Source organism: Phalacrocorax carbo, chromosome 2, assembly GCF_963921805.1.
Source record: "Phalacrocorax carbo chromosome 2, bPhaCar2.1, whole genome shotgun sequence".
Classification (NCBI taxonomy): Eukaryota; Metazoa; Chordata; class Aves; order Suliformes; family Phalacrocoracidae; genus Phalacrocorax; species Phalacrocorax carbo.
In genome coordinates, this window is record NC_087514.1 from 140,599,569 (window position 1) to 140,627,186 (window position 27,618).

The 27,618-nt window shown below is 43.3% G+C and overlaps 1 protein-coding gene across 1 annotated transcript; it reads right to left on the bottom strand.

The window, feature by feature from the left end:
- Positions 1-2,190: 2,190 nt before the first annotated feature.
- On the bottom strand, positions 2,191-13,626 carry ASB4 (ankyrin repeat and SOCS box containing 4). Its single transcript, XM_009503616.2, has 5 exons — positions 13,413-13,626; positions 9,520-9,819; positions 6,399-6,889; positions 4,639-4,752; positions 2,191-2,943 (listed from the first exon to the last, which is right to left on the bottom strand). The coding sequence occupies exons 1-5, from the start codon at positions 13,624-13,626 to the stop codon at positions 2,755-2,757; spliced, it is 1,308 nt and encodes a 435-aa protein (XP_009501911.1). The 3' UTR covers positions 2,191-2,754.
- Positions 13,627-27,618: the final 13,992 nt, after the last annotated feature.

Below are 27,618 nucleotides of genomic sequence, written 5' to 3' on the forward strand. Positions count from 1 at the left end.
CAGGAATTACATGACAGTATGAAATTTCAAGGCATCTGCACGAAGTCAGAATAATAAGACTGCATCCCATAAATGTAATAAATGATGAGCTTATTATCAGGTACCCCTGTGCCTCACATGAGTAACTCCATCCAGTGTGTGGGAATAGAGTACAGTAAGAGAAAAAAAGGAAAGAAATGTTAAAAGGTAACAAATAATAAGGTTTCCCTACTGTTGGTCTAACTCCAACAACAGAAGCAATTAAAGTGCATCAATCAGGTCTTATTTCTGTGATAGGATGATCTCCAGTGTTTTTAACAGCTTGCAAATTCCTATGACTATAATCAGCCTGATCCCACTGTGCTCCCTGTCAGATACCACAATGGCTATAATCTGGCACCTGCTTGGTACAAAGCTTGGAAGTGAGGCTGGGTGCCCACAGAATAAAAATTAAGTGTGTTCACTGGAGAGGGGGAGGATCAGAGGGAATTTAGGAACACTGGTGACAGCCTTTTTTCTTCTCTCTCAGCAAGAGAGTCCTGACTATGACAGGTCAGAAAATGCTGCTATTGTTCTGCCTTAAACCTCCCTCTTCCAGATGCAGAATTTCACTTCCAGAAGCAGCCAGTGCGGGGATGTGTTCCCAATAAAATCAGCTACCTCCATCTGCCTCTTCTGGACTACCCAGCTTGCTCCATTGTCAGACTGCTCAGAAAGTGACAAACATTTTCTTGCCTTAACCAGTTTGCAAATCCTCTTCCTCATGCCTGACTTACACAGGTACATATCCTAGAAAAGCAGTGGGTTTAGATAACTTAAGCTTTTTCCACCCTTTCAAATTCACTGGTTTTCCTTAGTGCAGAATTCAGCAGATCCCATCAACTTGGAACTGCCTCAAGCGGATTTTCCTATAGACAACCTGCCCCAGATCCTGACTGTTCTCCCGGTAAACTACTGTAATGCCTCTGATAAAGATACCTCTGAAAATCTATAGAAATCTTCCATCAGTTTAGTAAAGTAGAGGGACCTATGTTACAATTTGATTCGTGTAAGAAAGCATTTTCTCATGGTCTGTGTTGTCTCTGAAATTCTCCATTGGAACTGGAAAGTGTTAAATAGGAATCTACGTTGCTGTCTAGCTAAACATAAGCAGACCTATGAATTGGATTCTCTCCTAACATAGCATACAACCTTTGATTAATGAAAAAGGAGGTGAAAAGAAAAAGAAGTGATTTATAACACTGAATAATCTGTACATTCCTTCAAGTGCTGTTGTTGCCACTTTGTGAGACAGAGATAGTGAATAGTTTGACCGCTCCTGTGCGCCTGGGAAGAGCCTTATGTGCTCTGGGCTCTCTTGCAATGAGATAATATTAACAATAAGGACTGACAGCTTCACAGTCAGAGATGCAACGAGAAGTCAGGAGTTACTGGCTCCCAATGGTGGGCATGGCTCACCTCCCTTTTAACAGAGCCCAGAATTGTCAGGGTCTAAAATAAAGTGGAACGGCCCAGATGGATAGCATCAAACTAAAACAGGAAAGAAAAATGTGTTTTATCTGGAGATCAGATCACACGTGTGCCCTTGCTGTGGGATACTTGGTGTGTGAACTGCCTCTGCCCTGTGTTTCATCCTCCTGAACTGGAGACAGTAGCTCGGTCAGGAAAAAGGTTTTCTGCAAGCAGGGATACCAGCACCAGCAAGTCCAAAAGCAGAGGGCCTGCAAATCAAGGGGACGGGCAGGTCTGTAACAGCACAGCCAACACATCTTCATCTTGGAAACACCTTTCAGTTAAGGTGGGATTCCTTTCAGCTGCGCTTAGCTGCCAAAAAAATGAGGTGTATAGTCTGTGTTAGCAGGCTAGGTTCCTTCTATAGTCAAAGAAAAGAAGGGTTCATATTCTTCCCAGATCCCATCTGACACCATCCTGAGGGATATATGGATGGGTATAAGCCCAGCTGTGCACGTTACAGCGTCAAGTCCATTCTACCTGCATTTCTCAACACTAGGACATTAAGTTGCCACTGGTCGCAGTGAGAGCAGAAATAGAAACAGCATCTGCTAAAAGCTACCTGGGCACGAATAGCAACGTACAGAAATTTCAGCACTGCAGATTTCAATATTGTGATTGATAATGCAAAAATTCTTACAATTAAAAAGGATATTATTATGACAAAGCATTATAAGATACAGACAGGTGTAGTGAACAGTGAACTAACATTGACTTGAGAGTCAGTCCACAGGAAAATAAGGAAACTACTGAAATCCTGTCTGTGGTCATGATTCAAAGCCGCTCACCCATTTCTTTCTGGGAAAGCATTTCTGTGGCACTAACAAATGTCCTATTTTCTGATGGTACCCTTTCTTTTACTCCCAAAATGACAGCTGAAAAAAATTATAGCGAAACAGTATCAAAGGTTGTTCAGATTGAATCTAATGCTGTCTAGCAGGTAGTGGAATAAATACCAAAGGCAGCAGAAGCATTGTCAAAGCTGAGCTGTAAAGAACATGGAAGTATGCACCCCTGTGTTTGTTTGGAGGGGCCTTTCCAGCTCTGCCTCCCCCAGCATGACCCACAACCTGCAGCTGCAATTCCTCACTGCAGGGAAGGCAAGCGGCTCCAAGGAGAGCTGGTAAATCCCAGCCCAGCTTCAGGCTGGCCTGTGACTGTATGAAAGCGAAGGGCTGTGTCAGGGTTGTGCCTGGATCTCCAGCCCGCAGCAGAGGCATGCGGATCCAGGAAGGGAGACGCTGGTGCCTGTGCTGCTGTGGCTCAGTAGATGATTCCTTCTGGTTCCAGCAGCAGGTACTTCTTCATGGACAGGGGGATGGAGAGCAATGGGACTCCTCGGTGGCACCTTTCTGACAATATCGCCCGAATAGCACATCTGCATAAATGCATAAGTGACCGTGGTGAATTGCTGCACACAGTGAACAGAGAGTCATAGAAATCCTGGTGTCGCTGTAAAAAAACACAAGTATGTTTTAGAGCAATAAGGCTGTTTTCCTTCCCTCTCTTTCCCCTGCCCACGCGCAGCTGTTGGCACAGCAAGGTAAAAAGCACAGCCATCCATCCTGTCCCTTGGAGGCACGCCAAGCACCAAGGACTTGGTTTAGCCAAATGCCCGCACAAAATTCTTATGCTTGCCTCAAATATTTAGTGTTAAGTTAAAGACTATGCTGAAATATTTAGGCTTGGTGTGTCTTATATCCATCAGCTTGAGGTGGGGGTTCCTCTGCGGTGTTAGTCCTGATCTGAGCAGACACTGTAGCCAGCTCAGGGTCAGTGCACGTGGATGAGTTAAACCCCTAAACCTCACCACGGGGCAGCGAGGCAGCATAATGCCAGCACTACTGATGAGTTCGCTGGGGCTGTCAACAGCAAGGTACCTTTGGTCTTGCTCATCACCCCAGTAGCCTTTTAGAATAAATACAATTGCATCCCAACAAGAAGAAAAGTGCAGATGCTTAAAAATGATGTTGAAATAAAAGAAGCAAACCGTAAATACATGCAACTACATGTGACTTGACCTTACTTTATATTCTTGCTACTTGACCGATCTGGTTACACTTTTTTTCAGATACACTTTAGGTATTGAAAAATACAGATTTGTGTCAACAAAAATTTTTTTCTTCAATTTCATGTCAAATTTGGCAAACAGCTTTGACAACAAAAATGACAGTCTGAACAAAGAAACAGAGCAACTGTAGACTTTTCCAAATATGAATGTTTCATTATTTGAGATTAAAGTTTTTGTTTGGAGAAAAAGAATTAGTTATTCCCTTTCTAATCACACTCACAGCTCAGCAAAGCTTCTATTGTTGTTGTTGTTGTTGTTATTATTATTATTATTATTATATTGAGGTAAAAAAATACCTTTAACATTTAATTTTGTATTCACCTAAAATGGTTTCTTCTAATTTTTTTTCTGAGCAAAGCTGACCTGAAAAAAACAGTTAGTCTTACAGTTTCTCTGGCTGTGTAACTCTGCAGATGGGGTTCTCTGAACATCACTGATAATGCATAACAGGTATCGATGCACTTCACTTCAGCAGTGGTTTGAAAGTTTTGAAGAAGCCCAGTATTAATAAAAAACTAGTTTTAAACTGGAATACTTGGGCTATGCAGATTTCTGAAGTAAAGGGATAATTATGTCAAAGCATGTAGTTTGTCCCACAATTTTGCCTTTTGACATCTTTTCCTTTTGGTATCTTATTTTTCATGTAAATTCTCCATGTATTTGCAGCTAACCAGTCCTGCTCACAGAAACCCAACCCGTGCAACAGAACCTAAAGATACATAGTCATTTACATGCAACACAGTACTTTTAAAACATCTGCTGACTTAAAAAAATACATATATACGCATTGACAGGTTGGAAGAGACACCAGTCACAGCCAGTATCTTTCCACTTGCTGAGTGCAGGGAAAGCTGAGCTCCTGCAGCACCCCTGACGGGATGCTCCAAAGGACAATGTTGCAATGAAAATTTCTCAAAAATATGTCTTTTGTCAGTAAGTGATATTAAATGGGGAAGTCCCAAATCCTCTGAGATGTTTTTATCTTTCAAAAGTATTCTCACTTTTCTTTGGCCAGATATAGAGAATGCAGATAATGAGCTTGGGTTTTAATCAGTTGCAGCTCCTTCATAGCTTACCTCAAAGACATCGTCAGGTATGGCTGCTTTCCACTTCGATGTTGATTTGATGTGCTCATAGCTATTGACAACAATCTCCACAGCTCTGGGGTGGGAATGACAGGCTTGTAGCACCTGCAGCAAGATGCAGATGTGTCATGAGTACCACCAAGAGGCTAGGGATACCCTGGATGCTTGGCACTGTGCAACGGCACACTGAGACAGACACAGCCAAAGAATTATGAGAGGATAAGGTTAGAGATGCAAAAGACACAAGCCCTGTGTACACTGTTCAGTGCAAACGCAGCGAGAAACCCCAGGCTAGCCCTCAGCAGAGCTGTGCACACCCCAGTTTAACACCATACAGAAATATTGGCCTAGGTCTCCAGAGCAGTGTAGCCTGCTGATGGGGGTATCTTTATCATCTGAATCTGGAAATAACTTTTTCATAGCTAGGTTGAGTGTCTCAACACCAAGCAAAGCCATGCATAAAGTCCTTGCTCCAGGTCACGCAGCACAGGAACAGAAAAAATCCCATCATATGAATCAAAAATGCGTTGTTACAGGAACATTTAAAGGAGGACAACACAGCTCAGCAGTAAGGCTTCCAAGCCACACAAGGCCCTGTAAACAACTGTTCTGCCTAGTAACTTCAGCTCAGTAGGAAAAAAACCAAAGTCTACTTTCACTCACACCCATGGAATAACACTTTGCATTCACACTGTACGGTGCACAATTTTGTCCCACACAGTAGACAGGCTTTCACAAACAAAACTGCAGAACATCCCTCTGGGGTAAATATCATCCTATGTATTTTACAGATGGCAAATGATGGTTTGGAAGGGGGACCCGCTCCAAGCAGCAGGAGAAAGGTGGAGGCAGGAAGAGGAGACCCCAGACCTGGCTCTCAAACACCCTCTAGGGGACTAAGTGTTGTTCTATTACAGACAGGACCAGGTCATCCTGGGCTCGAGAGGGCACAGCCAAAAGTTTGTCACTTTATTCAAAGGCTTCTGGTTGCTTGGCGTGTTAAAACTTTTTATATACAGTGGAGGAGCTGCAAATTGTTGCTCAGGGCACTGGACGAGAGACAGTAAGTCCTGGCTACAGCAAGCTTACTTAGTTGCCTGATACAAGAGGTCTGTCAGCTACTTCTGTCAGTGTCTTGGGATTTGGGAGGGATCCTGCAATTATTGTTCTTTTTCTTTTTTTTTTTTTCTTCCATCAACTATGAGCCCAGGCCCAGCATTTCCCCTTAATTTCTCACATTTCCTGGGAATGAACCAAAGATTTACTGAGATCCATTTCATTTGGAATAGGTATGAATAGATTTTTAAAGGTCAGAAGTGACAAACTGAATCAACTGGTCTGATCTCCAGTCTTTGGTACAGGCCATGAAATATGCATTTCGTATAACCCAGTTAAGCCTGTATGGAACTAGGTTTGACAAAGGCACATAGGTCTTCCGAAATGAGAAAGTGAATCAGCTCTGAAAAATTAGGCTTGAACTGGCTGTTAGAATATGGGGTTTCAGGTTGGTTAAGAACAAAAATGGGATCTGGGTCTGGTTTCTGGCATTAGCAACTGTAATTTCACTTCAGTCAAATGATACCACTCTTACACCAGGTCAGCTCACAAGGTTTTGGGCATTCTGGGCCCATAGTTTACATGATTCCATCAAATCCACATACCACCAGACCCTGAAGTTTGGATCTCCCATCCCATTCCTGTTCAAAGCATCACCTCTCTCCATATCCCTACTGCAGAAAGCCATCCTTAACCTTGTGGAATTGCAGTGGATATATCCTAGCTGCTCCATGATTCAGTAGCAGCTGGTAGCAGATGTCAGGCTGGGCAGCTGGCCGCACAGATGTCACTTTTATGATATACTGTAGTGGTGCACAGCCGTTGACATCCATGATGTTTGCTTCTGCTCCTGCCTCCAGCAGCATATGCAGCAGGACGTGATCACAGTTCCAGGCAGCTTTGTGGAGTGGTGATTTGAAATCCTCATCACGAGCATTCACTTCAGCTTTATAGTCTAAGAGCATCCGACAAATGAGGTGGTGCTCTGGGCTGTATATCTGATCCTTATAGTGCAGGGCCCAATAGGCTGCACAGGCCAGGGGAGTCTCCATGTAGGCATTGAGAGCATCAACATGCGCTCCTTGTTCCACATAAAAGGCCACGAGCTCTGGGATACCCAAACGTGCAACAATGTGCAGAGGAGTCTCCTCATCCTGGTTGTTTGTTTTTATGTTCACGTTTGCTCCTGCCAAAAAAAGATGATGGGAAAAAAATCAAGGCAATGAAATCCTGGTTTGGCCATCTTTCTGACTGAGCCCAGCTACCCAAGGAGAAGGTGAGGGTGGACAACTGGCTTGAAAGACACACATGGAAATGCAAATAGCTAGGGGCACAGATTCTGCACTTCTTAAGCCTCCAGGCAACCCTTGGAAACTTCAGGTTCTTGGATCCAGCTTCAGATGTGATAGCTTGGCCCCCCGCTGGCAGAAGACCTTATCTGAACGCTCTACTTTGGAGCAGCATGCAGGTCCAAATCTCTGTGTGAAAAGCTTTTTCGTGTAAATTAAGAACTGAAGGAAAAGGAGAGCTTTACTCCTACTCCGGAGAAAGCTCTGCTCAGATCTATACCCTGAGATCTCTTCCTGCAGCACCTCATTAACGGCGAGCCTGGAAGAAAGGACATTTTATGATAGATCCATCGATGATATTAAAAAAAAACCCCATAGACAGAGTGACCAGCTGAGGGTCTGGATCCTGTTTTCAAGCGGTTAAGGGGGCCGGTACGACTGCTCTAGTCGTGCCGAGCGGCTGCGGCAGCTGAAGCAACAGCACCATCTACTGAGCCCCGGCCCCAGCGGCGCCGGGGCTCCCCGCTGCCCCCCCGCCTCCCAGGGCTGCTCTGAAGAAACGCAAATGACTGTAGGCATAGTACCGAACGCTGCTTATTAGAAAAGAGGGAAGGCTGGCAAGACCCCCCTCCCCAGAGCAAAGCAGAACCATAAAACGGCAGTGGGGCCAGAGGCTGGAGGGGCAAGGGGCTTCTTCCGGAGATGGAGGGTGCTGGTGTCCATGGCCGCGGCGGGGTAGACAAGGGCTCCTTGAACCTGGGGCCTTGGCAAACTGTCAATAAAGTACTCTTGCAAGAGCAAGTGCATGCTGAGTGGCCACCCGTCTTCTCTCTGGGCTCATGAAAGCCCTCATGTGGCCAAACTTACACTAGGACTGAGGTGTAAGGACAGGGAGGAAGGAAGAGGAGTCAGAAATTACTTCTGGGCTAGAAAACCTGAGTGCTAATGCCGTTAAGCCATGTTGAGTGTTAGTTGTGTTGAATGTCCACAAGAATATCAGCAGTCTAAGTTTGGAGGTGGTAGATGAACATGGGATCAGTTTTGCTTGGTTGGCAAGTTGCCCAAACCAGAAGCAGTTAAACTGCATCTACCTGAATTGACCCAGTGCGATACCACTGAGAGGAGATGGCAGGGTGGGAGATGAGTCTTGGAAACCCTGGTGCAGGGACTTTAACTGAAACCCTGGCTTTGGCTGTTGGGTGGTGCTGAGATTTGTGTGCGCACACCTGCCACATTTTGCTCTAGACCTTTCCCATTTTGCTCTAGACCTTTCCCATTTTGCTTGAAGTCTCAACATTTAGCTCCTATGGAGATTTGAGTTTACTGAGTGCTTTGGGATGAAGGGTGGCTTGTAATGTATTATTATTCTGTTGCTGATGGGTGGGTGGAGAAAGCCTACAGAATACACCCTTTCATTTGCGTTCACCCTATGCTACATTTTCTAAGACTACATTTGCCTTTTTAGCTTTTCCATGGTAGCAAATTCAACTCCTACTGTCAGGACTGTTTGTTTTGGGCAGGATACAACTGGCAGCATTTATTTTCCTTTCTACCAAACAAAATAATATGTATCTTTCCAGCAGAAGAAAAGTGATGTGGTTATTCATTCAGGACTGCACATGGCCTTGCCCACAAAGCATACTCAGGAAAAGCCTCCAGTAACAACACATATAGCAAAAAAAAAACCAACCCAAAAGTGTTTGTATTTGCCATGGCACAGTGTGATAAATAGGGGCATCTGTCTGTAATTTAAGACTTGAGCTGCCTGACTTTGCTGTACCTTTTATGTCTGTCTTTTACTGTGTCCTAAGTCAGCATCCTTGTGTTCAGGAAACAGTGTGTGACACCAATATATTTATCCAGGAATTACATCTATTCATAACTTTGTCGTGGATGACCACCAGCATAATGTATCTTACTTTGGGAAAACAAAACTCTTATATCAATATCCTTTTTTCCCCAATACGTACACAGATGCAGGAGTTTGGCTGCTGACGAATGAAGAGACAGTATGAAAAACTGCATCCAGATTTCCAAGGCCAGGTCTCATAAAACAAGTGGTTGGAAAAATTTTACTGAGATGAAGGAAATTTGAACAAGAAAGAAGAGGAAAGGGGTGCACTTTCATGCAAAAATGTCTCAATAGTAAACCTAGATGAAGAAGATAAAAAAATAGAGAAACAGAAAATCCCTCAGATTTTCTGAGGAGCTCAGGAGTTCAGAGGAGCTCTTTTGCTGAGGGACTGACTGGGCAGTGGGCTGGAGGCACTGAAGTGGGAAACAACCCTGGAGTAAGGGCAGGTGGCCAGGGAGAGGGAAGGACAGATGGGGTGAGGAATCAGAACGGGAGAAACTTCCTCTGATCAAAGAGATCGGGAAAAGGAGTCTGAGATGAAGAAGGGAGTCCGCTGTGGGTGGAAGGGATAAATACACATGTACTTTGACAAATTGCCTCCTAAGGGGAACCACAGACCATGTCCACCATCTCTGGACATGCCATGAGAGACCCTCCAGAGCTCCATCTTACCTCTCCAAACAAGCTGCTGGGCACAAGGCACAGAGGTTCGTGTCGTACAGAAGTGCAAGGGCGCCTGCCCACTCATTGAAAAGCAGTTCAGTTTAGCTCCATGGTTGCAAAGGATCTTGAGACACTCAACATTTGCCATTTCACACGCTACGTGGATTGCAGCTTTTCCGTTGGGCCGGCAGTTGATGGTAGCTTTGTGATTGAGCAGGACTGAAAGACTCTCCAGATGTCCGTACATGACAGCTAGATGAAGTCCAGTTGCCCAGGATATTTTTAATTTGTAGCTAGGAAGCCAGTACCCTGAACAAAGTGAAAATGTGTTACCATCCTTGGCAAAGACTTTTCTTTGGACTATCCACCTACTGAGAATAATTGAAGGGGAAGGAAGAGTTGGAGTTTTGCTTTAATTTACTGTAGTTTCACCAGATACCGCTTAGTGTACATGAAGTTTTCTCAAGCATAGCTTCATTTTCATTAAATGCTTTTACTATGTGTGCTGAATAGCCTGGCTTTTGGAGAGGTAATTCCCATGTAGATGTACTCTGAAGGCAGCTTTTGTTTTTCTTGTGGCCTGTGTAGACTCAATTAAAGAAAAAAAACACTTAGAGCATTTGAAATGCCACCAGCTAAAACATATGGGTGAAATGGGATCTTCAGCCTGCCAATAGCTCAACAAAGGTGGTGTTGGAATAAGAAGGCAGCATTTACTTAGGCCAGTGGCTCAACAGGTAGCTCATCCTGCTGTTTTGGCATGGGAGATTGCAGGATCTTGCATGTCAGGAGCTGAATTCAGACCTCCAGTGATATATTGCACATAAGTGACCACTGGCAATGTGGCTGCAGCTGTATCACTGACCTCCTGCCAACTACTGCCCCTGAGGAGCATGGAGTGAGGAGTTTGGATGCTGATGTAAATTAAGTTGAAGAGCCAAATAGAAGCAGTGTCACTTTAGCATGAATTTTGGCTCAAAAATATTTGGATTTTTCTCTGAAAACTTCACTGTTAGGTTTTTATTTTTTTTACTTACAGACAGGTGCAAGACCAAATAGAACTTAAGTATTTGTTCTCAAAACAGGACTACATGGTTAATGACTTCACAGAGACAGTGTCAGAAGTGATTACTATATAATTTGTTTAAAAAAAAAGTAAACCACAATAATAATGTGCAGAAGGGCAAAAGTCTAAAACTTTTTATTTTCCCTCTTTTTTTTTAGTACAGCAGCTGCATCATAGCTTGAATGTGCCTGTAAAATCTTCTGGGTTTGATTTATCTGTTTCTCCTTGGATGAATGCCTGGCTGAATACTGTTATCATGTAAAAGACACAGCAAAAAATACTAAAGATGTATAATGAGCTCAAATTAACTTCGACATTCATTTCTGAATCTCTAGTTGTATACAGTTTTTCAACCTTAACGTCACATAGAAGAGTTTTTACAATATTCCTGTGTGTTGTATTAGACAGAAAGAAGATGGAGAGGAAAGAAAGAGGTAAACAGAAACAAAGAGCTGGTGGCAGAGAGAATCTTGGATTAAAGTTCTTCTTCCCTCCTAGTTAAAGTGCAAGTATATTCTGAGGTAGATGCCAGTAATGCAGTTTTTGTATGCCTCTGAAAAATGCTAGACTTCCACTGAAATGTTACAGTTATGAAATGGACAGTCATGACAGCAGCTGGACCTCCTGCTCTGGCATGGCTGCAGTGACTTGTTCCTGACCAATATAAGCATTTATTAGTGCCAGCATGTGAGATGCCAGAGGTGAGAAACTGTCTACAGACTGTGGCACCCACTCTAGGACTAAATTTTGGGGACTACCAAACCCAGTCCCCAGGGAACCCAGGCTGCGAATGGCAATGGCAGGCAGCCCTGAGGCACATGAGTGCCCAAGCGGGGCAACAAGCTCCTCTGCAGCCGCTCAACCCTCTCAGTGCCCTGACTATCCAGGTTGCACTGACAGCTTTGGTAGGGCAACCTCTTCATCACATGCCCCCAAACTGGGCACAAAGTAGGTGGGCTATATCCCAGAGCCTATGCATATAACAGAACAAATTTCTTAAATCAGGTCCCCATCTGAATACACATGTGCCATTCCCCCTTGTTACCAGTGAGCTGGGGGAGACTGCTGGCTTACCCACGCAGAGCTGGGCCTCACATTTATGGCCAGATGTGAGCCATAAGTGATACATAACAGCAGGAAAGTGATCCTTAGAAGCCCAGTTATCCCTTTATATAGCCACAGTTTCCCTGTCTGACACCACCATTTATGTCCTTTGCCTGTGCTCAGATATCCTGAGGGAGCATCTCCCATGTTCTCTGCCCAAACCTGCAAACACCTCTGAGCCCAGAGGGATGGGGACCAGGCACTGAGCAGGAAGCAGATGTCGGCTCCATGGAAGGCCTCATTCAGCTTGCCTGTTCCTTTGGTTAGAAACGTGAAAAAGCCATGGCACATGCAAGGTCAGTGTCCTTAGTAGCTATCAGCTTCTTTGAAAGAGAGGAAGCTAAGCCACAAGCCACTCTGTCACCCATGGCATCTCCTTTCCACTTCATTGCTTAGGGCTGTGGTAAAGCTCAGGCTGTCTGAATGGTAAGGTGGTTGGGCTCCCCCTCTCAAATCACAGTTATCTGGGAGTTAAAGTAGAATTTGCACAGAAGTTGATAGAGTGCCTTCTGCCTTTTGGACAAAAAAGTGAATATGCTCTGTGATTTAGGCCATAAGCTGCATTTACCTCTCTACCTGTTGGAGAAAGGAGAGACTTCTCCAAAAGAGAAAGGTTAATGCTTGCAGTCAAACGATCTACAATTAAAAAATCTATGCATTAATCCTGTAGTCTCAAACCACAACCAGAGTGCATCTCAGCCTGCTGAGAACAGAAGAAAAGGTATTTTAAGATACATTCATCACTGTGTGGGTTAGTTCAGACACTGTCCCCAGGGGAATTATGGCATAAGTCCATCATACTCACCCTAATGAAATTGAAAGAACAGGAGCCAATCATTAAATTAGAGGTAAACACAGAAAACAAGAAGAGGTGGGATGTTGTCCCCTCTTTATGCCACAGAAAAGAAAGTGCATTTGCTGTGCTGCTGAGACTGGAGGTGTTTATCTCCACATATGATTAACTTCTAGCAAAGGCTGATCATTACTGTTTTCTAGAGACACACGAAAAGTCTGTTAGGAAGTAGGTGATGAAGTATGTTAATTTTAGCAGATAGCAAACTTGTTTTATTGCTTTAAGTTTTTGGAAGTTCAACCACTGTCTGGCTGAGAACTGGTTTGGGTTTTCTACACTCCAGAATAGATGCCTTTACTGGCATGTTTCTCTAGATTGTTCTTCTGGTTTGATAAACTAGCACATCCCCACTTTCTGTCAGTTTGAAAGATAAATCTCCTCCCATCCAGCAACATCCAAGGTCCACATGATTTCCTTAGCTCCCCTGAGCTAGGGAGAATTCACTCTACTACTACTGTAAACTGAAAATGGAAGAGATTTAATAATATTTTATGTTTCTAAATGGTCTTTATATGTGACTGGGTACATGCAGGGAATGTCCATACCACACTTAACCTGCACGTCTACTCTGGGCTTTGCACCCAAGTTTTCTGTGAGGAAATGACAAAGGACTCCTCTTTCTTGACTCCCCTGAAGCTGCAGCAGCTGCCTCAGTGGCATGGAAGCTCAGGCTGGTCTCTGGCCTGCCCTCCACCAAACCCAGTGAGCACAGCTGATAAGCTCCCCTACTGTGGTGACCACAACCATATGAACGTACTGAGACCCTACTGCCTATGAAGCAACTTACGTTGCAGCTTCAGAAGAGACAAAAGGCCACAGTTTCTTGAAAAATCACTCAAACCCACCTACTTCCTGGCTGATGAATGCTGCTGCATTTACCTTGTTTGTAGGATGCCAGAATCAGGTTTTCATCTTCCACTTCAAACACTGTGTCCACATCTATTTTCTTTTGGCTCAGGAGCTTTTCCAGTGTTTCAAAGTCATTGGACTTCAGGGCTTCGAGAAAAGCCTTTTTCACCAACTTTGCAGCTGCAGATCGAGTAATTTTCCCCTCCGTACTCTCTCCCTCTTTGTATGTCTCCTCCAGATCCATTTCCAAACGTATTTGTTTGTGCTGTGAGGAGGGATACACTGAGATCCCTATAGCACAGTTGCATGCTGAAGCTCCTGAAGACCAGAAGGTAATTTTATCACTTGGTCATGCTGATCTGCTTGTTCTATTTATATGATGAGCATTTCAGGCATTGAAATGCCACTCTTAGATATCACCACACTCTTTTTATGAAAGTGAGGACAGACACACTAGCAATAACACCCAAATAAGAGTTATCTCCATGGGCTTTTTACACATTAAGCTTCATTAACCACATGGTTTTCCTCCGCTCCTGCCATACACTTATATTAAAAGACACTAGTCCCAGGTGTTGTTTCTCAGCTGGAAAGCCACTCACATTTCCTTCCATCGTTACCGTTGCTGGTTTATTGATTGCAATGGGTTGTGATACTTTGTCTGCAGATGCCTTGTAATTAGTGCATTTCAGAAAAAAAAAATTAAAATCCCTAAGGATTTTCTGTGGGAGGTAGCTCACTCTTCCCAAGGACAGCATTTAGCATGTCAGTCCTGCCTTCATTCCTCCAGCCATCAGGCAGGCCTCCAAAAAAGTCCCTACCACACAGGTCTCACAGGTACCCTGATCTGTAAAGCCCTAAGGGATCATTGTGTTGATCCAGCCCAGTCTCCTCTATAATACCCTGAGCAGCAGGATTTCCCTAGTTCACTCAGGGGTGCTGCCACAAACAGTGCTCCCCGGAAGGAGAAACACTGGGATGAGGGGGCTGCAGAGCTGTACAGCCATGTTTGGGGGTGGGGGACTTCACACACCGCAGGGGACTTGACCTGCAAATTAACTCAAGTGAAAGTACAGGAGGCCACATGAATCCACAGGATCTTTTCCTTCCCCCTGCACATTCTTCACCTAAATTCAGACCCTTCCCTATACCAGACCTACTTTTACCTTTCCCTCACAATCCCATCACCCACTGAACACTTCCTCCTCCCTCCCTTTTCCTTCTCTCTTTGCTGGTCCTGTCCCTGTGTTGACAACAGACTGCAATGATGCAAACCCACACATGGCCAGCGTGAGCTGCTGCCATGCACCACATAGAAGTGGCTCACACCTGCACCCACTTGGGCTGCTGGATGAGACCATAGCTAGAAGACAACTATCCACCCTTGATTTAAATCACCCAGCAAAGCAGATGCTACCACAACCATTAAGAAGAAATTTCCATGTTCATCCTTCCTGGCAGTTTGGCTGCCAAGTGGGCTGGTAGGGAAATGTGAGCCAGGTGATACTGGAAGTTGGAGCAGTCTCTGTGTTCATAGGATTTCCAGGGACTGGGCTCCTCAGGCAGCCCCATGAGGATCTGCAGGACCCCTGTCCATGGGAATGCTCACCAGATCTCTCCTAGAGCCAGTGCTCAACAAAGGTGTTACAGGACAGCAGTACATGGAGTACTGTGAAATTTGTGAGTACTTTCTACCTGTGTGCCTTTGGATGAAGAATACTTTATAAAAACTACTTCCCTGAGGTATTGCACTTTGTAATAGACACAGTGGGAAATAAACTTGCTTGCCCTGGTGCTATGGGTTCCAGGCAGCTTACCTGGGTATTTCAAGGCTTACTTAAGAAGGGAGTCAGCATCAGGCTCTCCATTCCTTTACGTTTCCTCCTGTGTGACTGCCTCTCTCTCACTTTGTTACTTCCAGTAGTGGATGACTCCATGATTCTAAAAAAGAGTTAATGCTTGTCTGGCATGAGCAGATGGACAAGATGTGAACTCCAGATCTTCTCATTACCTGCACTGTATGTTTTAAATTACTGTATTCCTGAGAGGTCATGGATGCACAAAGCGCTAATACATGGCTGTAATCAGTTGTTTACTTCAGCTACACTTTTTGATTTCAAATGGACTAGCTTTTCATCTATCATCTTTTATACATAGTATTAGATGATGCAAGGACATTCAATCTAGCTGTATACTGAAAGGATTGTGCCAGCACATCTCCATGCTGGTCTGCTTCTTGAAGGTTGAGATGCACAAGCACCTTGCTGTAGCAGATTACTGCATATTTGCTGATCCATTGTGCTTGCTCTTGGTTGACAAGCAAGGTGAGGTAATTTGTGACGGCTTGGCCCACAGTGAAAGAGAAAGCTGATAAAAATTACCTTACATCTGTCATGGTCCACGACGATGCCCAGGGACAGCACCTCAGACCAGATGGCACACTACAACTTGCTCATCTTCAGTAATTTGTGTGGCCCTGCTCTGACTCTCACTGAAATTTTTCTTAACATTAATGAGCTCAAAAGAGAAAAAGGAAACAATTATAGATACCTATAGCCTTTATAGCTTTTTTCTGTAAGCAACATTTGGGTCTAATCTTGAAAAATCTACTCATATGAGTGCACTGGTGGTTTCAGTACAGTTACATACAAGAATGAGGAGATGGTTTTATGTTTTACATTGACAAACAATCACAAAAAGTTAGCTTGACTTTTTAAATCATGACATAAGAATTTTTATTAGCTTGCCTGAAGTATAGTAAAAATATATTTATGAATACATAAATGCCGTAAGTCATCTGTGAGGCAAAGGGACCAGTGTTTACTACGTATCTAAATTTTTGCCATCCATGTAATTTCGTACAGACTTTTCCCTCACCATACCACAAGGTGGCAGTTTGATTTTAAAAGTCAGAATTCATGTCATCCAAGCCCCAAGGCTGCCAAGTATCCCGAACATCTCACTGTGAAACAACAGCTCATCACTTTTTTGGTACAAATATCAGTACTAGTATTTACCATATTTATAGGTTAGACTTGAGGCCACTGTGATGGGCGCTGCACACTCACACACCGTATCCACTGAGAAAACCCAGTTTCCACATTTAGGATCACTTGTCTAAATTACCCAGCTAACACAAAGGAGTATTTTTACTGGGGAGACAACTCCTGCCCCCAAGCTTTCCTTCTGCTCCACACAGTGCTACGCAACACGCTTCTGTTCACAGGCCAGTTCACAGGCATTTGAACATCTGCACCTCATGAGGACTGGCTGGATCTGCCCCTTGTAGGTGGTTACAGCAGGTCAGAAGAACCAGGTGTGAAGGAGCACAGCAAGCAAGAGAAGAGCAGATGATGCTCTTGGGGTGCACACTGCTTTTGACTTCAGGCAATGGGACTGTTGTCCCTGGCTTCAGATGGGCTGCTGAGGACCCTCTCCATCAGGGTTATCACAGGCTTGTTCTAAAGTCCACGGAAGTCAAGGGGAGTGTTGCCACTGATGTCAGTGGGCCATATCCTTTATAAGGCCGAGCACCAAGCAGCAGAGCTGAGCCAGGGAAAGCTGCCTGAAGGTGAGTGCATGAGCACCATTGGGGTGGTATGAGAAGGATGACATGTGTCACAGGAGTTTGTATAAAAGTCAGAGTTGTGACTGCTCGTAGAAGGCAAAGACAACCTTAAGGAGAAAATAAGAAAGGATATACTGGCAGGCTGTATCTCCTGAGGATCCCTCCATTGGTGCTTGCTGATGCAGAGCAATGATCCATTGGCAGCTCCATAACTCACAGCAGTGCTGGGAACAGCTTGAGCAGAGTTTTGGAGGTAAAACCCGACATCCTGAACTCAACGCTGGGGCAGGCAGAAAGCCAGCAAAAGGAGAAATGCTCCAAAAGAACGGTGGTGTTGCAACTGGAGCAGTGGAGGAGTTATTCCTAGCTGCAATACAGAAAAGCCAGCCAGCTCCCTGCAAGCTCGCTCCTAGCCAGCCTGCTCTGCAGCAACACTGTCCCAAAGGCAAAGCCATCGGGGGCAGGTATGGAGGACAGTAATAGATGCAGGGTCACCTACCGGCTGCTTTAGCAGGGTTGTTACAAATGTTCTGCCCCAGCCACTTACAGAGGGGACCTTGAAACATTGCGAGCAACCTCCAGCTCTGATCCTTGCAGTGGTGTATCGGCGCGCTTGGCTAGTGAGGTTTCTCTTCTGCCCCTTCCTTCCCTCAGCAAGTTGCTGGGTAAAGCAGGTTGCTTAAGCAGTATTAACACAGCCTCTGGGAGAAGCTGTCTGTCCTGCTCTGAAACTTTGTGTGTTAAGGAGGGAAACTTACTGAACATCAGTTCTGTGGGCCTGAAGCACGAAACAGATTCTTGAGTTAATCCTACACTTTCATCTCTTCTGAACAGTGCATGCTTGTAAAAATACTATTGCAGTGGTGATCACAATCCCCTTGCTTTGCTGTGGCCCTTGCAGTATCAGCAGCCCAAGTCTGCCACGCTGCTGCCCGTTCTGAGGGCAGTATTGCCTTGTATACCCCTTCTGTTGCCAAGTATATCCCTTGTTTCCTCTTGACAGCTCTCAGTTCCCAAGCTTGATTAAGCACAGCCCTTCTACTTATTCATATCACACATCTTTTTGCTAATATTAATATTGACTTTTTTTCACTGCTGTACATCTTTATGCCTGCTTTAGCCATCACTATATTTTATCTAATTTTCTTCCTCCAGGATGCTGACTCTGAGTGTGAAGATTACATAAATCTTCCCCATGCTTCTTGCTTTATTACTTAGTAGGGAAAAAAAAACTCTAGCTGTGCCAGGTGCAAACTATTTTCTCCAGGTGCTCAGCTGTAAATCATCTTTTGAGAAAAGTCCTCTCTGTCAATTCATCCCTGTGGCTGGTTAACCTGAAACCTTCTTAGTATTGTCAGTTTGGGATTCTCTTCTTGTTCTTTGTTGTCTTATTTCACTTTTGTTCTCATTCACTAGGGATGGGGAGAAAAAATAGTCCCAGATCCTCAAAGGTATTTAGACACAAAACCCTTAAGTCACTGGAAGTCATATCTCCATGAGCTAGGAACCTATGTACCTGTGAGAGTCTGGGCCTTCTGTTTTTGTTTTCAGTAAAGCAAGTATACTTTAGAGATAAGGATGAAGTGAGGTGCTTAAGCCTTAAGGTACATGCATGTTACAAGACTAAAGGTTGATGCCAACAATCCTGAATTTTGTTCTCATATAACTTCATATCCAAAGACTTCATAGCAAAACCTTAGCCCATCCTTCCACAGGTTTTGTTTCGGCGTTTATGCCTGCTATTTCCATCTTCAACACCTGGAATCTGTTTCCTTCGTTCCTGCACATTGTTCCAACTCCTGCTATCAGTGTATTTATGAGGATGTCCAGAAGCTCAGGGTTGGATTAGCTATTGATGTTAGGGTGTTAACTGTTGAATTTAGGATGTTTTAAAAATGAGGAATAATCTCTCAAAAATTACAGCTAAGATAATATAATTATTAGATTGTTGTCCTACAAAAAGTATGCACCAGATGCACTTATTCTGCAGAACAGATAAAAGTTAAAACAAGTACCATATCTACCAAGACACAACGCTTCCTTTTCCCTTTGATTCAAAGGACGTAAGTGTTGTAAACAGGATACATGTTCACAGACAGAAATTAAAATCAGGTGGACAATATCTTCAAGGCATGGAAAAAACAAATCTTGCCTATCTGAGCTTAGTGGAAAATTCTTCTAATATTTTTTGCAGCTTGATGTCGTAGTATCGGACAATATTTAAAACAGTGAAATTTTGCAACCAGACTTAAAATGTGAATCTCTTCCACTTTCCTGCTGGTGAATTGAGGCATGGGCTATGGGTTTAAATGAAGCCTGTGGAAAGCAGCTCTTTAAAGACAAGCGTTCCTTCACAGCAGCGAGACAAAAATAATTCATTGCCCATAGAAAGGGCCCCGCAGGCGGCTCTGTGTCTCCTACCCTCTCTCATGCCCGCCTGCCTGCTGCTTGGCTGTGCTCCCTGGCAGGGCTGGCTGGGGCTGAACTCCGACGGTGGTCGGCTGAAGATGAGACATTCTCATCAGGCTCTTCCCGGCAACTTTTGCCTTGCCTGCCGAAGTGAAATTTGTGCAGAGCTGAGATGGTGTATGCGAGATGGTTCCTATATATTGGTTTTCTATATATTAAATATGTATCAAATAAAGTGATGGGAGTTTTAGGATAGGCAAATAGCCGAAGTGTGGAAGGATCCAAAGTTTTGCAATTGCTTTAAATTGTCAGTCTTTTTGGAACAAGATACCAATGTATGAAGGAATATGAGCACAGTCAGAAGAAGCTGTATTAGTATTCTTTGAACAGCCATGAAGCAGCGTAGGAATAAGTCTATTCCTGCTCTGAAGGACTAAATTTGAAGTGATGCCAAAATAAAGCATGTGGAAAAATCTGTTGAAAGGGTGGCATATGTGGAGCGGGAAGATGAGATATCATGAAAAAAGCAGCGCATCGCAAACAAGGCTGGATGCAGTGGTGAGGCAGACAGGGACAGCGCAGGTCTGCGGTGGCTGCATAATCATCCTGCGCCAGTATGGTTGTGCCAGTGCTTTTGATGAATGTTTTCAATCTCCGCAATTGCCTGTGTTCCCCACCCTTTCCTGAGAAATCAGTCACTGATACACAGTGGTTTGTTTGTTATATTTCTAATCAACATAAGCTGTTAAGCTTGCTCCTTCAGAGTATTGCCATCTACCTTCCTTGACCATGACAGACCAAGTCCTTAGGTGCAGAAGTTAGAATCTAGTTATGTTAATTTAAATCAGAATGTGAATATTAGATGCTGGTTTTATTGGTACAGGACTGGATAAATCTTGCTCCAACTGCAGGAATTCCAGCTCTTACTGACGTCCAAAATTTATGTGAATGATGCAAGGCTGGCTTGGCCTCGGTGCCTTTGTGAGGGGTTCAGAGCAATGGGGGTGAGAAGTGAATCGCCTCCGTCAAAGTGGAGGCTGTACGAACAAATTCTTATGCTGCAGAATAGAGCTCAATATGTTGATTCACCAACCCGGGTCCATTAGTATAAAAGCCAAGAAAACAAAGGCAAATATTTCTAATTTAAGCTTGCAGTTGCCTTGATTTATACCAGTTATTAAAAGACTCCCCGAGGAAAGAAAATGTTACCTTTTACCTCCTGAGGCTCTGAATGACAGAACCAGTAATATAGTAAAAACATCAACATCTTATAGCTATTTATATTTTGATTCTCTCTGTATTGGTGTTTCTAACATTATATAGAATACCTATAGTAAAATTATATTCACTTTAATGAGGTCTGAGTTCATTTACTAGATTTGTATATAAAAATGTTCTTGCAGGATTAAAAGCGTTTTATTTCCATTTTAAAATCTGTTGCCATAGTGACCAATCACAACTTTCTCAGTAGCTTTGTCTAGGAATTGGATGTAGGCTTTATTTTTGCTTTGTTTTATTTTTTCTCCTGCATTCTCTGGGCCAAGTCCTCGTTTAACTCATTTTTATTCTTTTTATAGTCTGTCCTTTTCCAACCATACTCTCAATTAAGTCAGTAAGAGTTCTGACTCAGTTTAAAATAAAGATCATGACTTGGGCTCTTCCTTTTAAATAACTGTATAAGAAACAGGAAAATACAATGCTGCACACTGTGGGCCTTCTTTATCACAACAGGTCACTCAGACAAAATATAAGACAGAGTCCTGAAGTATCAAAAGCCTTGGGAGTCTGATACCTTTTAGTATCAATATAATAGTCATGTCAAAGGTATGGTGGATTGCATCTAAAACTGAAAAGCACTTGGAGAAGAGCCTTGATATTTCAAGAAGATTCTTTATAACCAAACCTTTAAAAAAATCAACCCACTTATCACTCTGTTGCAGCCCAACTCTTGTCAGTAATGTACCTCCTTCTGAGAAATGGTAACTTAAAGTGGTGTTTTTATTCCTGCTTGAAATATATATATCTCCTCCAAGAGAAGAATGGGCTAAAGAGCCTGCACACCACTGTGTCCTCTCCTTGTGAGGCTAGTGGAAGGTTTTTGCACGAGGAGAGGCAGTGAGAACGTTTCTGAAGCAAGGGTAAGTAGACGGGGGAAGATGAAGTTATTCATCTTTGTTGTCAGCTTTCTCAAGACCAGACTTTTGTTTCCTTGATAGGCATAGAGGAGCATAAAAAACTATGCAAAGGTAGATACCAGCCAGAATGAGATAGCTGGAAAGATTGTGTGACTCCTGCAGCATGACCACGCTCGGATGAGATGAGAACTTTTTTCCTCCTTTACCCAGACATAGACATCTGACTCTTGAGCTTGTCACATCATCTCCTGGGAGAGTGTGTGAAGATGGTTGTGGGGTGCCATTTTACTTTGAAGATGGAAATAAAAAACAGATGAGATATACTCTAGAAATATTAATTTTCATCCATTAAGTATAAAGTAAGCCAAATATCATCTGGTTCTGTAGAAGGGTGCTTTTAAAAGTAAATTATAGATGTTCATCAAAGGCAGTAATTTAGTCAATATTTAGTTTAACCAGTTGATTTTTAGAATGTGTTTAGTAAAATTATGCAGAAATAACAGTTGATTAGTTAATAAGCTGTGTGCCGTGGTGATGTTAGAAATTACTTTCAAATACTATGCAGAAATAGAACATTATTGTTTTTCTCTTTTTGTTTAAATTTATTATTCACCTAACATGTAAATTGAACTTGTGACACAAACAACTGTTGTGGTATTCAAGAGAGGAACATGTTTTTCTTAATCCATCTAAATGCTCATCACTAAGTGAATGGCAAGTGCACTGAAGGAGTTAGTCATCTTGCAAATATGCCTGATTCTTGGAGGACAGGTCTGTAGAATATATCAGAGAATTTCCTTTTGAAAAACATCTTATTACTTTTCCTTATAAGGATATTTATTTTTGATCTTTTTTAAAATGACCCAATAAGTGGCAAATTTCCCAAAACTCTAATTATATTATTCTGAATTCACAGAATGGCAGGTGTTGGAAGGGACCTCTGGAGATCACCTCGTCCAACCCCCCTGCTTGAGCAGGTACACCCAGACCAGGGGGCACAGGAACGCGTCCAGGCGGGTTTTGAATGTCTCCAGGGAAGGAGACCCCACAACCTCCCTGGGCAGCCTGTTCCACTGCTCTGGCACCCTCACAGGAAAGAAGTTTTTTCTCAAAATCATTTCCTTACAACTGTTACTTACTTTTCACGTGTTAAAAGCTCTGAGAAAGTTCTACTCTCTGCAAAAAGTGAGAGTAAATAGCCAAAGTGCTTCCAATCTAATGAATTCCAGGCAAAATATTTCGGGGAAGATTTCTGTGATAACAAGCAGTTCTGTGAGTGCTGTTTCGTAACTGAAGCAGGGTGGTTCAATGAGCAAAAGCTAAACTGGGATGGAAGGGGCCGAATGTTTGGGTTTGCCCCAGTTCAGCCATTGATGGCTATGGGACCGAGTGCAGGGGATCCCTCAGGCGGGTGAGGGATGGAAGGAGGCCTGTGGCATGCAGCAATGAACCCCTGCCCAAGCTCTTCCCTCCCAGCACCCAAAGCCTACCTGAAACCAGCAGCCTGGGGGACACACATGCTTTATACAACACTGCTGTGTTGGCAATCTAGTGGCACCTACACCTAAAAGTGCCCGGTGTACTCCCAGGGGAAGGAGATCAGTAGGAACGTAATCCAGTCTTCCTGAGACAAATCCCTGAACCATCTCCATAAAGCACAAGAATCTTTAACAGATTTTAGGACTTAGAGCAAAACTAGACTCTCAACACAAAACCTATAGGAAGCAGCAAGCAAGAACTAGTTGTGTGAGTCTCCAACTGAGGATGTCAGGGATGATAGGTCTCCTTTTCTGCACTCTGGCTGAGACAACACAGGTGTCCGTGGTTGCATCTGACCTGCTATGCAGAGAAGCCCCTAGACCAGTCTGATGCCAGCAGACTCATCTGTCCATATTTTCTTTTAAGCTTTGCAAAATTCTTGCTTGCATCAGTGAAGACACTTTACAAAACTCCTGAAGCTCCACCTAGGCTTTAAGGAAGAGTGCTGGAAGTTTCAACCATGTGCAATTTTATCGAGTTACAAAATTGTGACACTGGGTTATAAGCAAACATCAAATTCACAACTTTTGAAGCCATTAGTATGCAATAAACCCCCACTTATATGAATAATATAATTTAAAAACTCAGAATGTACATATTGGGATGACATCTTAGCAGCAGACCACAGAACATTTTAACAGGTGGTATGGGAGTACTCTACAGCCTTCTGATCACTGTATGTAAGATTTTTAAAAGGTGAAAGCAAACAAACTGATTTCTCTTTCATTGTGCTGAAATTTATAGGTAAAACTAATGCAGTCAAAACTTAGAATGCAACACGTTCTGCACTGTGTATACCTCCACACAGTGATCAGAAAGTATAAGCTTCTCTCAAAGTCACTTGATTAAAGACTTAAAATATAATCATTGCTCCTTTCTTATTACAATATAGAAATTTGCCTTTGCTTTTAGAGTTCAAATTTATGTTCATTAGAACAAAAGGTGGACCACAGAAGAAATTCAGGCAATGCCTCCTAAAAAGCTGTTGGCAGCCAAATTCTAAAGTTTTGATACCACAGCTCAAGCTGTGTACCTGCTGGAGGGCTGCTGGGACCAGCCACCCAGGGTACTCCACGGAGATGAGGAGAAATGTGAGGGTTTCTGGGTGTCAAGTGTGGAAGACGCCACTCTGCACCTTCTAGCTCTTCTTTCTGTTTTCCTTATGATTATATTAGGCAGAAAAGACGAAGTCTAGCTTCTTTTCTAGAAGATCCATCACAGCCTACTGGGATTCATGTGCAACCTGCACTTGAGCTGAATTAGGTTGAGGGTAGGGTGGATGTCCACATCTGGCAGTGCTCTGTAGCACCCCATGAGTGCCTCCTCCACAAAAGCAGAGTGCGTAAGGGGTGGGTTTGGACGTACAAAGGCTTTGGCTCCACCAAGGCCACATTCTTTGCTCCTTGGCCCACGTTTGCAGAGGAGAGGCTACGATGTAGCAACTCTCAGTTATTTCAGTGAGTGTTGGATTAGGTCCTAGAGTCTTTTTCACATTATCTGTTCTTAGTTTATGCTTAAAAGAAAAGTAAAATAGCTTAAGAATTCACATGAATTATACCTTTGTATGGTTCTATACTGTTATAACAGTGTACATCCACATATATCCATGTACCGTTATACCTGAATGAAAGTATTTTTAAAGCTAAATATTAAGAACATAACCACAAATAGGTAACTGTCTGTATTTAGCTGTATAATTGCAGGAATCTTTTGCCTTTTTCAGACTTACTTGAATATAATTTAGCCTCTTCTACAGGGATAGTATTGCTTTCAGTTTGCCTCTATTGCTTAAGTAAACCTTAGCTGAATGATTTTACGCTTTATTTCATCTTAACTCCAGTGGAGGGTGGGTAATCATACTCTGTGTAGGGAACAGATGTTAGGAGCATACTCTATATTCTTTAGTTGTCTGTCCCACCCTGTACACCCAGAGGATTAGATAATAGTATTTTTGCAAGTCATAACTTTATAACCATGTATTTGGTTTTCAGATAATTTTACCAGAAGGGTTTGAAATTTCAAAAAACAAATACAGACACAGACAAAATTAATCAAGCAATACCTGTGTGAAGTTCTTCCCACTGAAAGCAATGATAAAGACATGCCATTCCTCTTGCTTGTGCTTAGGCAGGCTCACGGGCAGGGTTTGCAATAACCCGGTCTAACTGCCAAATAGCTTTTAAGACTGCAATTACTCAAAGCTGCCAAAAAATGTGAGCGAAGTTGATTCTGTTACTTCTAATGCCCTGACTCTTCTGTCAAGGCCTCCAAACTACTTCTCCTGCTAGAGATACTTCCTATGCTAAAGGAAATGGCTGCTAGTTGCAAGGCTGCTCTCAGGTTTGTAAACACTTTGCTCTGTACACTGGTAACAAAATTAATAGTGTGGATGCATGTGTTTTCTCTCTGCATCTGTGATTCCCTCGCTGGTGAGGGAGAGACCTCAGTTCAACCTTCCTGAGCGCCCTCACAATATCCCTTGCTTCTTCCTACATGACCACAGCTGAACATGAATCTGAACATGAAGCAACCTACACGGTAAGAATGTGGCTCAGCCAGCTCACTGCACACAGGGTGATCAGGCCGACTAGAACTACCAGACCCCCAGTGCCAACTCACCTGGTGGTGAGGAAGATAATTTGGGTCTCCCTGCTGCTCCTGTTTGCCTGAAACTTCAAATATTCCAGCTACATGTTGCATACAGTCCCAATCTGCTTGTACAGTTTCAGGTTATGGCCACCATCCCTCTAATCAAGAAGTGTTCCCTCCAATCATCCCTCTAATCAAGAAAGTATTTTCCACAGCATTAGAATTGATCACTCCACTAGAACAGTCTGGTTTGAAGATCTCCTTACCTCTGTGTCACGTAAAAGCCTCCATAGCCAACATCTATACTCGTGTATTTAAAGCAATTCCAGTAACACCAGTACCAGGTATTGGAGCTGTGAGATAAGGTTAAATTAATCTTGGTGGTGTTATACTGGATTTACACTGATGTAAATCTGAAAGTAGGCAGGGGTATATGTGTGGGTCAGTCGAGAAAGTGAGAAACCAGGTGTATGAATCAGAGTTCATGAAGACATGCGCACCTCTGAGTTCTTTCAACACTTCCATTTCCTCCTGTTTTCTTCATGTTTCATGGTGCCAATACAGTTTAAGAATCCTGCATTTTATCAATAAACTTTGTATGCTAAAACTCTTACTCATGCTTGTGTTTTGCTGTTGCACATGACATCATAACATCGTGTGCACAATGGTTTTCCTTGTTTGTTACTGTCTTTGTAAGTCAAGGCTATTTCCTCCCTTTCTTTGTGTTAAAGTACTTTGAAAGCTGTAGAATTCCTAAATCTCACTTTGTATCTTTTTACTGAGGTACTGTATCCTGAAAATTCAGCTCTTGTGGTCTCTTTTCTGAGGAATTTCCCTAATATTTGCAATGCATAAATAGAGGTAGCACAGGAGTAATGCTTGATTAGGCATATCCCTCTCATTCCTTTTCTGTGTCATTGGGTTGTTCCACTTCAGTGAGAGGCTGCGATGGCATCCGTGCATCATCCCTACCACAGCAGCCAGTGGTGAGCCTCCTGTGTTGTGAAACTAATGCCACAATTGACAAATCAGTGTTGGATGCTGCTGGTAAATTTGCGTTGGACTGTACTTCATCTTTTACCCCAGAACACAGTTACGCGCAGTGCTTTGCCTGACACATGCACCAATGCTCACACCCACACAGCTAATCCCGCAAGAGTCTTTGGCAATGGTTAATATTTGACAGTGGTTCAAATGTCAGTGTTCAGGACATTGTCCTGAGGTTTTTTTTTAATCTGCAAGGGCATGAAAGTAGTGCACATAGACTAGGCTGGGACTCGGAGCAATTGTTGTGTATCGCCTGAGAGTCCTACTGTACAGAAGGGTGATGATGACAGGGATGTGGCTCTCCTTGTGTTTGAAGTCAGGATCCTCCTTTGTTTCATACACAGCTTTAATCTTTCAAAAGCCACATGGCCCTCTCTTTCCTTTGCAAAACAGTTATCAGTCATGATGTTTGAGGAGTTTGCTGCCAAGATAGCAGGATTTCACCTGGAAGACTTAAGTATTGTATTGCCAAGGCACACTATTGGCTCAGCATGCTTCTGCCTGGAAAAAGACAGCATTATTTGCTTTATGCTTGTGACAAGGCTGAGCAGTGGCAGTGCAGTCAAAGCCATCAGTAATATTCTGCACACCCAGCGCACGGTCAGCAGCAAAGGGCAGATTGCCTGGGAGGGCCTCTCTGACTTTCGGTTTAGCCTGGCATTTCTCCAGTTTAGCAATTCTGCCACCTATAAAATAATTAAAGCAGCTCCCTTCACTGCTGCTTGCAGACGTAGCAGTAAGCGCTGCTGCATAAAAGACAGTTGGGCTAGGACATAGCCTTTGCTTGGGGCTGTTTTTGACAGTGACGTGTTCTGACATCTTGTCATCACTGAGAACCTCTGCATTACCTCACGCCATCGTGAAATAAGCAAAATATGCTCACAAACTTATTTGGACATCCAAATTTATGCAGATGCCTCTGGGCTCCTTGTGGCTGACAAGGCTGGCT

Bases quoted from the DNA above. Each gene is read 5' to 3' on its own strand.
- ASB4 (XM_009503616.2), bottom strand. From the start codon at position 13,626: ATGGATCTGGAGGAGACATACAAAGAGGGAGAGAGTACGGAGGGGAAA. The intron at 6,890-9,519 runs GTAAGATGGAGC...TTTTTTTGGCAG, and splicing joins CCAGCAGCTTGTTTGGAGAG to GAGCAAACGTGAACATAAAA. The intron at 4,753-6,398 runs GTTAAGGATGGC...ATCTTGCTGCAG, and splicing joins ATCCACTGCAATTCCACAAG to GTGCTACAAGCCTGTCATTC.